This window comes from Schistocerca serialis, chromosome 10 (assembly GCF_023864345.2).
Source record: "Schistocerca serialis cubense isolate TAMUIC-IGC-003099 chromosome 10, iqSchSeri2.2, whole genome shotgun sequence".
In the NCBI taxonomy this organism is placed as follows: Eukaryota; Metazoa; Arthropoda; class Insecta; order Orthoptera; family Acrididae; genus Schistocerca; species Schistocerca serialis.
The window spans coordinates 244,987,161-245,001,150 of record NC_064647.1 but is presented as its reverse complement, the minus strand read 5'-3'; the positions used below and the strand labels follow the sequence as shown (position 1 = coordinate 245,001,150).

Here is a 13,990-nt window from a genome sequence, read left to right as displayed (position 1 = left end):
GCCCACGAACCTCCTTCCTACGGTGACGAAATTCTCAAAGTATATGTCCCATGCCACCTTATCATGGTTTAAATATATTCACTGATTTTTAAATATTTTCATCTATCTCAATTCAGTTCAACAAAAATTGTATAAAAACCAAAATAATATATATATATATATATATATATATATATATATATATATATATATACTCCTGGAAATGGAAAAAAGAACACATTGACAACGATGTGTCAGACCCACCATACTTGCTCCGGACACTGCGAGAGGGCTGTACAAGCAATGATCACACGCACGGCCCAGCGGACACACCAGGAACCGCGGTGTTGGCCGTCGAATGGCGCTAGCTGCGCAGCATTTGTGCACCGCCGCCGTCAGTGTCAGCCAGTTTGCCGTGGCATACGGAGCTCCATCGCAGTCTTTAACACTGGTAGCATGCCGCGACAGCGTGGACGTGAACCGTATGTGCAGTTGACGGACTTTGAGCGAGGGCGTATAGTGGGCATGCGGGAGGCCGGGTGGACGTACCGCCGAATTGCTCAACACGTGGGGCGTGAGGTCTCCACAGTACATCGATGTTGTCGCCAGTGGTCGGCGGAAGGTGCACGTGCCCGTCGACCTGGGACCGGACCGCAGCGACGCACGGATGCACGCCAAGACCGTAGGATCCTACGCAGTGCCGTAGAGGACCGCACCGCCACTTCCCAGCAAATTAGGGACACTGTTGCTCCTGGGGTATCGGCGAGGACCATTCGCAACCGTCCCCATGAAGCTGGGCTACGGTCCCGCACACCGTTAGGCCGTCTTCCGCTCACGCCCCAACATCGTGCAGCCCGCCTCCAGTGGTGTCGCGACAGGCGTGAATGGAGGGACGAATGGAGACGTGTCGTCTTCAGCGATGAGAGTCGCTTCTGCCTTGGTGCCAATGATGGTCGTATGCGTGTTTGGCGCCGTGCAGGTGAGCGCCACAATCAGGACTGCATACGACCGAGGCACACAGGGCCAACAGCCGGCATCATGGTGTGGGGAGCGATCTCCTACACTGGCCGTACACCACTGGTGATCGTCGAGGGGACACTGAATAGTGCACGGTACATCCAAACCGTCATCGAACCCATCGTTCTACCATTCCTAGACCGGCAAGGGAACTTGCTGTTCCAACAGGACAATGCACGTCCGCATGTATCCCGTGCCACCCAACGTGCTCTAGAAGGTGTAAGTCAACTACCCTGGCCAGCAAGATCTCCGGATCTGTCCCCCATTGAGCATGTTTGGGACTGGATGAAGCGTCGTCTCACGCGGTCTGCACGTCCAGCACGAACGCTGGTCCAACTGAGGCGCCAGGTGGAAATGGCATGGCAAGCCGTTCCACAGGACTACATCCAGCATCTCTACGATCGTCTCCATGGGAGAATAGCAGCCTGCATTGCTGCGAAAGGTGGATATACACTGTACTAGTGCCGACATTGTGCATGCTCTGTTGCCTGTGTCTATGTGCCTGTGGTTCTGTCAGTGTGATCATGTGATGTATCTGACCCCAGGAATGTGTCAATAAAGTTTCCCCTTCCTGGGACAATGAATTCACGGTGTTCTTATTTCAATTTCCAGGAGTGTGTATATATATATATATATATATATATATATATATATATACAATTATTTACAAGCACCACTTACCGAGGGACTCAAAATGTTGCATCAAGAGAGAGAAACTGTTGCCCCCCACGTATCGCTATTGCAATTGTCTTTGAAAAGCATCCACTGCAGTCCGACTATCTGACAACCTTAGAGACAATAGTTAGCATTTAAGTGAGATTTGGTGTCCCGTTTTATGATACATAAAAAAATCAGTGGTCTTTGATTCAGCCATCAGAATAGTTTTTTATAGTGATTTGCCGCCTTTGGCAGTTTCCTCCACTGGGGAGGTATATGTTCACTTCTGCTAGAGGGCAGTTAACGACGATTTCTTGCGCACGCGCTGTTGGCCTTACGCGGCGTACAAAGGAGCCGCCGCTCGCAGTTCAGTTGCGGGAGTTGGTGCACCAGGTTACTCACCTGATGATGGTGGCCAGATGCACTGCCGAAACACTGTGTCAAGATGACTTCACGATCCGGCTGCAGACCCGAGGAGAATGATATACGTTACCTGTATATATTCATTCTGAGAAGCTGTTTTGAATGCCAATAGTTTTCCTACAGACAGGGTAACGCACTGCCATATTTTAGTCCGCCCCCTGTACAGAACTTGCGCATGAACGGAGACGTCGACGACACCGCTGCAGCGGTGATGTTTATAAAGTGCAGTCGCTGAACAAACCCTCGTGAAGCCAACTGAGGAACTACTCGACCGAATAGTAGTGGCTCCGGTCAAAGAAACCCATCATAACGACCGGGAGAGCGGTGTGCTGACCACACGCCCCTCCTATCCGCATCCTCATCTTAGGATGACACGGCGGTCGGATGGTCCCGATGGGCCACTTGTGGCCTGAAGACGGAGTGCTTTTTTTTAGTGCTGAACAAACGCACGTGCCGTAACAACATTCACATGCTGTGCCAAATGTCGGCAGCAACGTAAGTAAGTTGGAGAGGAGCTGAGACTCACGTTTGCCTTCCCGAAAGGCACGAGCACCGGCCGCACCAGCTCCGGGTCCCTCAGGACGGCGGGCAGCAGCTGCTGGACCACGAAGTCGCGAGAGTAGGGGCACTTGGCCTCGTAGTAGACGGTCGCCAGCACCGGCTCGCAGTCCACGCCCTGGAAAAAAAAAAGGCAGTGACAGAATAGCAACAACAGCAACGCTGAAGGACGGTGTAACGGTTTCCAGACAGCAATCAAACGCCAGCGAAGAGATGTCAGTTACTTTATTAGCACCTTCCTCTAAACGTGAAAAAAAATGAAAGCTTTTAGGTGCCTCGTGTGTTACGTATTGATCTGCTGACATACGTATTAAGTTGGTGCCAAAGGTAGTAGCATTTTTATTTTCCGTGTTGGCATTCCGGTTGCTACAGGTTTATTTATCGAGTACAATTTTTTATTTGTAGTTACCTGTCGTAAGTAGGCTGTTTAGGTTCTTATGTTGGTAACGCCACGTAGCGCTCTGTATGAAAATCACTGACTGTGCTGTGTGAAGTCTGTGGCTGGTTTGCATTGTTGGAATATTCGCTATTGTAGTGTTGGGCAGTTGGATCTGAACAGAGCGTAGCGTTGCGCAGTTGGAGGTGAGCCGCCAGCAGTGGTGGCTGTGGGGAGAGAGTTTTCAGAGCGGGCGATCTGGAGGTGCATCCGCCAGAAAAAGGAAATTCGTAATGCTGGATATCATGAACTCATATATATGATGACTTTTGAACATTATTAAGGTAAATAGATTGTTTGTTCTCTATCAAAATCTTTCAAAAAATGGTTCAAATGGCTCTGAGCAGTATGGGACTTATCTTCTGAGGTCATCAGTCCCCTAGAACTACTTAAACCTAACTAACCTAATGACATGACACACATCCATGGCCGAGGCAGGATTCGAACCTGCGACCATAGCGGTTGCGCGGTTCCAGCCTGTAGCGCCTAGAACCGCGGGGCCACCAAAATATTTCATTTGTTAACTATGCCTATGAGTAGTTAGTGGCTTCAGTAGTTAGAATCCTTTATTTAGCTGGCAGTACTGGCGCTCGCTGTATTGCAGTAGTTCGAGTAATGAAGATTTGTGTGACGGAAGTAATTGATGAAAGGTATAGGTTAATGTTAGTCAGGGCCATTCTTTTGTAGGGATTATTGAAAGTCAGACTGCGTTGCTTTAAAAATATTCTGTGTCAGTTTAGTGTTGATCAGAATAAGTAAAGAGAGAAATGTCTGAGTACGTTCAGTTCTGCTCAGCTCTTTGGAAATCAAATAACGTAAGAGGTTCATCAGCACAGTAATTCATTAATTTTTCTAGGGGGATGTTTCACTGTTGATAACATACTTTAAACATTGTCATTTTGTCGTTTGGAGACTCAGAGGAGCCGTGGACGCTAGAAAATGAAGCGACAAGTGGAGAAATCGGAACATTTCCGACGTAACATTCCCCTGCTTCAGTTCAGTAGGGGGCTGGCAACAGCGGAGGCAGCCAGAAATATTTGTGCCCAGTGTATGGGGATAATGTCACTGGACACAGCACGGAAAAGAATGGTTTTCTCATTTTACGGCGAATCGTTTTGACATTAGTGACCCATCTTGTTCAGGAAGACATTTGGGGTTTGATAAAGATCGTTTAAACGCTTTAATCCACAAGGATCAATGCCAGTGTACACGAGAACTGGCAAATGTGATGAACTGAGGTCATTCCACCATCGTGCGAGATTTGCATGCACTGGGGAATGTTCAGAAATAGGTTATATGGGTTTGCACGCCCTAAGCCAAAATCACGAAATTCAGCGGGAGGCCCTATGTGCATCTCTGCTTGCATCTTAATTCGCTTGTGAACAATACCGACGATCCCAATACTGCACCGTTACTAGTGAGAAGAAACAGTGTCTTTATGCTAACACAGGGAAAATAAAGAAACGGTTGAACGCAAACGAAGCGTCAGCTCCCCACACACAGACCTGCGCGCGTACACAAAAGATAATGTTCTGCGTGCCGTAGGAGAGCGACGGAGCGGTATCCTGCGAACTGCTTCAGCAAGGTGTGACGTCACTACCGACATAACAGCTGAGACGTACCGAAGACGCAGTCCAAGAACAACTGTCAGCAAGACTGCGTGAAGTGATGCAACTTCAGGATAAGCGTTCTGCTTTATTGACAATAAACACTGTACAGGAGTCGGTTTGGGGAATCATTCCGCGTCCACCTCATTCACCTGATCTTGTGCCCCCAGAGTATCCCCATTTCCGCTTTGTATCGAACAACCTTCAAAGAACTTCCTTTCCGGATGAAAAAGCGCTCCGAATATGCCTCCAGGAGTTCTTCCCCTCAAAACCACGTGATTTCTACAGTCGCGGAATTGAAAAGTTACCACAGAGTTATAACAATATTAAAAATAGTGAAGTAGAATATATTACACTACTGGCCATTAAAATTGCTACACCACGACTTGCTGTAGACGCGAAACTTTACCGACAGGAAGAAGATCCTGTGATACGCAAATGATTAGCTTTTCAGAGCATTCACACAAAGTTTGCGCCGCTGGCGACACCTACAACGTGCTAACATGAGGAAAGTTTCCAACCGATTTCTCATACACAAACAGCAGTTGACCGGCATTGCCTGCTGAAACGTTGTTGTGATGCCTCGTGTAAGGAGGAGAAATCCGTACCATCACGTTTCGGACTTTGATAAAGGTCGGATTGTAGCCTTTCGCGGTTGCGGTTTATCGTATCGCGACATTGCTGCTCGCGTTGGTAGAAGTCCAGTCCAGTGACTGTTAGCAGAATATGGAACCGGTGGTTCCACGAGGGTAATACGGAACGCCGTGCTGCATCCCAACGGCCTCGTATCACTAGCAGTCGAGATGACAGGCATCTTGTCCGCATGGATATAACGGATCGTGCAGCCACGTCTCGATCCCTGAGTCAACAGATGGGGACCTTTGCAAGACAACAACCATCTGCACGAACAGTTCGACGACGTTTGCAGCAGCATGGACTATCAGCTCGGAGACCGTGGCTGCGGTTACACTTGACGCTCCATCACAGACAGGAGCGCCTGCGATGGTGTACTCAACGACGAACCTGGGCGCACGATTGGCAAAACGTCATTTTTTCGGATGAATCCAGGTTCTGTTTACAGCATCATGATGGTCACATCCGTGTTTGGCGACATCGCGGTGAACGAACACTGGAAGCGTGTATTCGTCATCGCCATACTGGCGTATCACCCGGCGTGATGGTATGGGGTGCCATTGGTTACACGTCTCGGTCACCTCTTGTTCGCATTGACGACACTTTGAACAGTGGACGTTACATTTCAGATGTGTTACGACCCGTGGCTCTACCCTTCATTCGATCCCTGCGAAACCCTACATTTCAGGAGGATAATGCACGTCCACATGTTGCAGGTCCTGTATGGGCCTTTCTGGATGCAGAAAATGTTCGACTGCTGCCCTGGCCAGCACATTCTCCGGATCTCTCACCAAATGAAAACGTCTGGTCAATGGTAGCCGAGCAACTGGCTCGTCATAATACGTCTCACTAATCTTGATGAACTCTGGTATCGTGTTGAAGCTGTACACGCCATGCAAGCTCTGTTTGAGTCATGCCCAGGTGTATGAAGGCCGTTATTACGGCCAGAGGTAGTTGTTCTGGGTACTGATTTTCAGTATGTATGCACCCAAACTGCGTGAAAATGTAATCACATGTCAGTTCTAGTATAATATATTTGTCCAATGAATACCCGTTTATGATCTGCATTTCTTCTTGGTGTAGCAATTTTGTTGGCCAGTAGTGTATTGATGGCTGAAGTCTGCGTTATGTTTGTCTCTTGCATTTATTAAAGTTTTGGAAAAACGCTACTAACTTATGCACCAGCCCTGATTTATTGGAGCTATGTCTTGTTGTATCAATGGTCATGATCCAATAAGCAGTTTTGTAAATGTATCCAACTTCGAAGTTACGCAAAAGAAATAATCACGTTAGAACACACTTACAAGAAATCCGTGCCAGGAGAAACTGGCAGCCATAACTTGTCTAACGGAACAGCAAACTGAATGAAATTTCTCTTGAAACGCTATCGAAATTACAGGTTGTTGATGTGGTCAGTTCGTAACTAAACACCCTGAAATGGGATGATTTATGCTGAATGTAATCACAACACCTTAATATGGAAACTGTCTAGAACTCACAATATGTCACCAAAGTAAATGAATAATTATGTAGCACATGAACAAAATCTCTGCATACTGTTGTAGAAGCTGAAGGCCTCACTACAGAGTCCTGCACAGATTACTGAATGGAGACATCAGTCTACGCACTGTAAAAAATCTGCAACGGCCAGGCTTAGTTCCAGAGCGACCACCATGTAAGCTTACCTTTCACAGCCTGAAAACTTTTCACGCAGGGACCGGGATATTTATTACTAGTGTGTGAGAGAACTGTATACAGCTAAAATATTTCACTGTATATACCATGTATAATCACAGAATAGTGAGAATGTATGTAAGTGAATGTATGTAAGTGAATGTATGTAAGTGAATGTATGTAAGTGAATGTATGTAAGTGAATGTATGTAAGTGAATGTATGTATGTATGTATGTATGTATGTAAGTGAATGTATGTATGTAAGTGAATGTATGTATGTAAGTGAACAAGAAGAGAATGGAAGCTTTCACAACGTGGTGCTACAGAAGAATGCGAAGAAGAGATGGGTTGATCATGTAATAAATGGGTGGTACTGAATAGAATTGGGGACAAGAGAAAATTGTGGTACAACCTGACGAAAAGAAGGGATCTGTTGGTAGGACACAATCTGAGGCATCAAGGATCACCCATGTAATACTGGAAGGAAGCGAGGGGGGGAGGGGTAAAAATCGTAGAGGGAGACCAAGAGAAGCATATTCAGAAGGACATAGGTTGCAATAGTTACTGAGAGGTGAAGAGGCTTGCACAGGATTCAAGAGCATGGAGAGCCGCATCAAACCAGTGTTTGGATTGAAGACAGTAACAAGAACAAAAAAAATGGCTCTGAGCACTATGGGACTCAACTGCTGTGGTCATTAGTCCCCTAGAACTTAGAACTACTTAAACCTAACTAACCTAAGGACATCACACACGCCCATGCCCGAGGCAGGATTCGAACCTGCGACCGTAGCAGCAGCGCGGCTCCGGACTGGAGCGCCTAGAACCGCACGGCCACCGCGGCCGGCTAACAAGAACAGATGGAGAGGGAGGAAGGCTGGTAATGTCAAGATGGCATCTCACAACACACAAGGTGGTGTACGATAATTTAATAAATGAGTAGAGCATAATTGTCTAACTAGAATTCTCATTTGATTCCATTACCACCGAAATAATCAAACAGGGGATACAAACCACGTGCGATTCACGATATACGAGGTAATGAGATCAACAACACTGCGAGCGATCTGGCAACGCTGTGTTGTCCTACTTGTGTAGACTGGTGCGTCCATCCCTTCCAGACGCTCAGACCACGTTTCAGCTCTGTACGGCCATCACGTCAATTTTAGAGCGCCATATGTGTAGTTGTGTTACCAAAATGGAACACGCGAATTTAGAGCGGCGTTATGCCACGACGTTTTCTGTTAAACTTGGGAAATCGGCGATTGTGACTTAGGAAAGTTAAAACAGGCCTACAGAGAACATTCCTTATCAAGAACAGAAGTTTTTCGCTGGCACAAATCATTTTTGAAAGGCTGAGAACACGCTCAAGATGAACTTCGCTCAGAGAGACCTTCACCTTCAAAAACCGACGAAAACGTCGAACATGGGCATGCTCTTGAAAGAGCAGGCCGACGTTTAACAATAAGCATGATGGGCGACCCGTTAAACACTTCCACCGTATACCAAATTCTGACCAAAGTTTTGAACATGCGGAAGGTTTGTGCCAAAAAACCACACAACTGGACAAAAGGACAATCGAAGAAACGTGCGCGTTGATCTCTTAGGGAGGATAATCAGAGACGACAAAAGGTTCAGTCGTGTTATCACGGGTGACAAATCCTGGGTACGATCCTGAGACAGATCGGCACATTGAGGAGTAGAACAATGAACCATCTCCTCGACCGAAGAAAGGTCGACTGATCAAATTAAAGATCAAAAAAATGCTGATTTGCTTTTTTGACAGCAGGGGTACCGTGCATAATGAATTTGTTCCCCCAGGGCAAACAGCCAACCAAGTTTTTTACAAATGTATTCCTGAAATGCTCATAAAAAGGGTGAACCGAGTTAGACCGGAAATTACTGACAAGTGGATCCTCCAGCATGACAACGCCCCATGTCAGGCGGCCACTACCGTCGCGGAACTTTTTACCTCAAAAGGCATTCCTGTTGTTACACAGACCCCCTGTTCACTTGATATCAGTCCTTGTGACTTTTTTCTTACCACGAAATTGAAAAATTGAAAAATGTCTTAAAAGGACGTCATTTTGGGACTCTGTAAACATTCAAAACAATGAGACCGACATGTTAAACGCCCTACCAGTTGAAGCCTTTCAGCGCTGCTATCAAGACAGGGAACAACGACTACGCCTGTGTATAAGTGCCGGAGGGAACTACATTAATAACGACTGTAACTGCCGGAATGTTGACTACAAGCATGCAAACGTATATGCATTGCGTTGCACTAGCTCCGGTTGTCAGTCTGTGTCACAGAACTCCACGCCTGTTTCATTCGGTCAGTCAATACAGAGACGATAACGGTGATTTGGGGATGACACTCGAGCTGCGGACCGTCCGATAATGTCCCTTATGTGATCGATTGGGGACAGATCTGGTGATCCAACGGACCAAAGCGACATGTCGACACCGTGTAGAGTACGTGAGTTACAACAGCGGTTTATGGGTGAACGTTATCCTGTTGGAAAACACTCTCTCGAGTGCTGTTCATGAATGGCAGCACTACAGGTCTATTCACCAGACTGACGTACAGGTTTGCTGTCAGCGTGCGTTGGATAACGACGAGAGGTCTCCTGCTGTCATAAGAAATCGCACCGTAACTCCAGGTGTGGGCCCAGTGGGTCTACCACCCACACAGATTTTATTTATTTTATTTATTTATTTAACCTGATCAGATTATGGCCATCAGGCCCTCTCTTACATCGGGCCAGTGTTCCACACATGCAGCATTTCACACATCAGAGTTACATCATGACAGTAGTTTAAATGAGAAAATTAGATTACTCTAGTGACAATATGAATAAAGATTAGTGACTAAGACCTAATAAAGTAAATGCGGTAGTATTTTTACAACAGGTGCTATACATACAGATTATGATAAAAACAATAATAATAACAGTAAAAAAATCAAATAATAATGACAAACATGAGAAAAATTGGCAATAGTAATGAAGGTTTGTGCAGATGTACATTAATATATTGGTGTGTAAAGTAGATGTTTACTAGCATAGCGAGTTTTGGGGAAGGGATATTGAAGGAGAAGGAAAGAGGGAAGTAATGAGGTGAAGTGGATTCATGTACAGAGGAAGGCATTACTGTTGCGTAAGTAGATACGTCATTAACTGTTTTTTGAAGCCGGACATGTTTTTAAGTTCTCTAACAAAACGAGGGAGGTCATTCCAGAGTCGGATTCCCGCTACTGTAAAGGACTTGGAGAACGTGACTGAGCGATGCAGTGGAACAGAGAGGAGTTTATTATAATGGGAACGTGTGTTTCTGTCATGTTGTTCCGACATGAGCGTTAAGGACGAGGAGAGATATGAGGAACAGTGTACATTTATAAGGCAGTAGATGAGACAGAGTGTATAGAAATCTCTGTGTTTGTCTGCACGCAGCCAGGACAATTTTGCATATGCTGGTGACATGTGATCAAAAGTCGAACGTCACAGATATATCGGACGCAGGCATTCATGACCAGTTCTAGACGTCGCGAATTTTCCTGAGATAGGCCTGGTAGGATAATATCGCTGTAGTCAATGACTGGGAGTATAAGCGTTTGTACTAATTTCTTTTTCAGATCGACGGACATGAAGGGATGCTGATGCTTTTTTGCACACTGCAGTTACGTGCTCTGTCCAATTTAGATTTTCATCCATTATTACTCCCAAACTCTTTGTTGAGGATTGGCTGCAGGCAATCAGCTGACCTCCCCCTAATCTACATACGGCCATTACTGGCGCCGAGGCAGAACCAGCTTTCATCAGAAAACACATCGGACCTCCATGGTGCCCTCCAATAAGCTGGCACCACTGAAACAAGAAAGGCGGTGGTTTGGGGTCTGTGGAATGCGCGCTGTAGGTAGTAGTCTGTCTCGGAGCTGTCATGGAAGTAGCCGATTTGTAACAGTTCGTTGTGTCACTGTGGTGCCAACTAGGTTTCTGCTGCAGATGCAGTACGATGCGTCAGAGCCAAAGACCAAAAACACGACGGTCTTCCCTCTCCGTACTGCCACGTGGCCATCTGGAGCGCTGTCTTCCTGCGACCGTGCATTCTCGCGACTACCGCTGCCAGCAGTGGCTGTGTTCCTGCCAAGTCTTTCTGCAGGGTCGCTGGAGGATCAGCCTGCTTCTCGTAGCCCTGTCAGACAACCCGGTTCGAACTCAGAGATGTGTTGATATAGCATCTTTATCGCCTTAATGGCATTCTTGACTAGTGTCACCTAATCTCGTCTAGTATCAAAGGTAACTAACGCTCACGACCAGTGATATCCGTACAACCTGGATGATGAACTTCAGCTGTCTGATCGTGTCAGTCATAGATGCTCATACCACGTTTCTTGCCAAATTACAAAATGGCTGGTAGGCTATGTCACGAGAACAAGAAAAGAAAATACTTTTCGATTCCGCTCCCACATCAGCCTATTACATCACATATCGACATAAAGCTCAAAATAATAAATCAGTCTGCAATTCTTTGTCACGTACAGACCGATGGACATTTGTTTGCCAAACTACAACATGGCGAACGATGCAAAGCACACGTGTAGATTAGATTAGATTAATACTTGTTCCATAGATCATGAATACAACACTTCGTAATGATGTGGAACGTGTCAGGTTAATAAAAGATGTCTGTACAAGTATTACATTACACAAAATATTGCATGACACTAATGTTTAAGTTGTTTATTTTTTCTTAATTTATATCTAAAAATTCAGCCAATGAGTTGAAGGAGTTGTCATATAGAAATTCTTTTAATTTATTTTTAAATGTTAGTTGGCTATCTGTCAGGCTTTTTATGCTGTTTGGTAGGTGACCAAAGACTTTTGTGGCATCATAATTTACCCCTTTCCGTGCCAAAGTCAGATTTAACCCTGCATAGTGAAGATCATACTTTCTCCTGGTGTTATAGCTATGCACACTGCTATTACTTTTGAGCTGGGTTGGATTATTAACAACAAATTTCGTAAGTGAATATATATACTGAGAGGTTACTGCGAGGATCCCTAGATCCTTGAACAGATGTCTGCAGGATGACCGTGGGTGGGCTCCAGCAATTATTCTGATTACACATTTTTGAGCAATGAATACTTTTCTACTCAACGATTAATTACCCCAGAATATGATGCCAAACGAAAGCAGTGAATGAAAGTAGGCATAGTAAGCTAATTTACTGAGATTCTTATCACCAAAATTTGCAATAACCCTAATAGCATACGTAGCTGAACTCAGACGTTTCAGCAGACCATCAATGTATTGCTTCCAGTTTAACCTCTCATCAATGGACACACCTAAAAATTTTGAAAATTCTACCTTAGCTACAGACTTCTGTTCAAAGTCTATATTTATTACTGGACTTGTGCCATTTACTGTACAGAACTATATATACTGTGTTATCAGAATTTAAAGAGAATCCGTTTGCTGAGAACCACTTAATAATTTTGTGAAAAACATAATTTACAATTACATCACTTAGTTCTTGGTTTCTGGATGTTATTACTATACTTGTATGATCAGCAAAAAACTAACTCTGCATCTTCATCAATGTGGAATGGTAAGTCATTAATGTATATCAAGAACAGTAAAGGACCTAAGACCGAACCCTGTGGGACCCCGTACTTGATAGCCCCTCAGTTTGAGGAATCAGCTTTTCTTTTAACATTACATGAACGACTTATTTCAACTTTCTGCAGACACGTTCCAGTCCTATACTCAGAGATCAGAGTTCTACATCCAGGATGTGTAGGGATCACTGCTCACAACCGTTAGGGTGGGTATTTAAAACGAACTTGATTTGGATTCTCATATTGGTGATAATGGTGGAGTACCTGCAGTTCACACGAGAAGAGAATAGAAGCTTTTGAAAATAGACCGTTGAAAATTAGATGTGTAGTAAGGATTCCCAGTGAAGTGATAGTAAACAGAATTGGGGAGAAGAGCAGTTTCAGGCACAACTTCATTAAACGATGGTTTCGGTTAATGGAACATGTCCTGAGGCATGTGCGCGATCGTCGGTTTGGGGAGGGAGAGGGGGGGGGGGAAGAGGTAGAAATTGTGGAAGCAGACATGTACAGTAACTTCATGTGTACAGTAATCGGGTTCAAGTGGGTGTAGGTTGCGGGAGTTTTTCGGAGATGGACGATCTCGAATGACGTAGGCAAGTGTGGAGAGTTGGTCAAACCAGTCTTCGTAACAGAGAGTACAACAAACAACAACAACAACAACAACAACAACAACGACGACGACGCTGTAACTGCGCTCAAACAGTCCAGTGCACTGCTCTCACTGGTAACAATACGTTGGTAGCTGTGGTACCCACCTGTGTGACAAGGGCCGAGAGCAGGCTCAGAAACGCTAGAGGCTGCAGAAGGCGCATGTTTAAAACCACCTGCTGCTACAGTTGTTGGACGTCTTGTCGGTCGGCCGCTACACTGAACGGACACTACGAACACTCGCGAATATAAGCCAGAGAAGAGCCGATCGAGTCGAGTGTGACAGCGGGGTTCGCTTGCTGCTGTGTCCGTTGCAGGCTGAGCTAGCGTCGTTTTGTGCCTCCCGGGAGCCGCGCAGGAAGGCCGGGAGCTCTATGGCGATAAGATAAATGCATGTCACGTCTAACAAATAGCTGTTGTCAGGTACTTGAAAACCTGGACTGCATTAAGCAAGTAATACTTCAGAGTATCTGCGTCTTTGTATTTCCCACTTGGGCACTTCATTATCAATTTTATTAACTTGGCAATTTTGGCTGATTTTGCAGATAAGGACGTGATCGTTTGAGAGATTAACAAAGAAACGTCTGATCAAAGAAGTGTCGCTATCACCCGTTTTGCGGTTGCTCACTTCTAATGTTGTGACGGCCTGTGTCTCGCTTTGACTTCATGTAACGACGGCTACAGAAAAGTGCCTTTCTGTACCTATGAGCACTAACCCGTGACAGTACAGGCTGACAATT

General features: G+C 45.4%; 1 protein-coding gene across 1 annotated transcript in view; it reads right to left on the bottom strand.

Annotated features, from left to right (window-relative positions):
- The window catches only part of LOC126424725 (GILT-like protein 1), a 47,862-nt gene extending 34,448 nt beyond the window's left edge, over positions 1-13,414 (bottom strand). Inside the window, exons 1-2 of the mRNA XM_050087445.1 lie at positions 13,358-13,414; positions 2,603-2,752 (exon numbers count right to left, since the gene is read on the bottom strand). Of these exons, the coding sequence (XP_049943402.1) occupies positions 2,603-2,752; positions 13,358-13,414 (207 nt within the window). The remainder of the gene's footprint in view (positions 1-2,602; positions 2,753-13,357) is intronic.
- Positions 13,415-13,990: the final 576 nt, after the last annotated feature.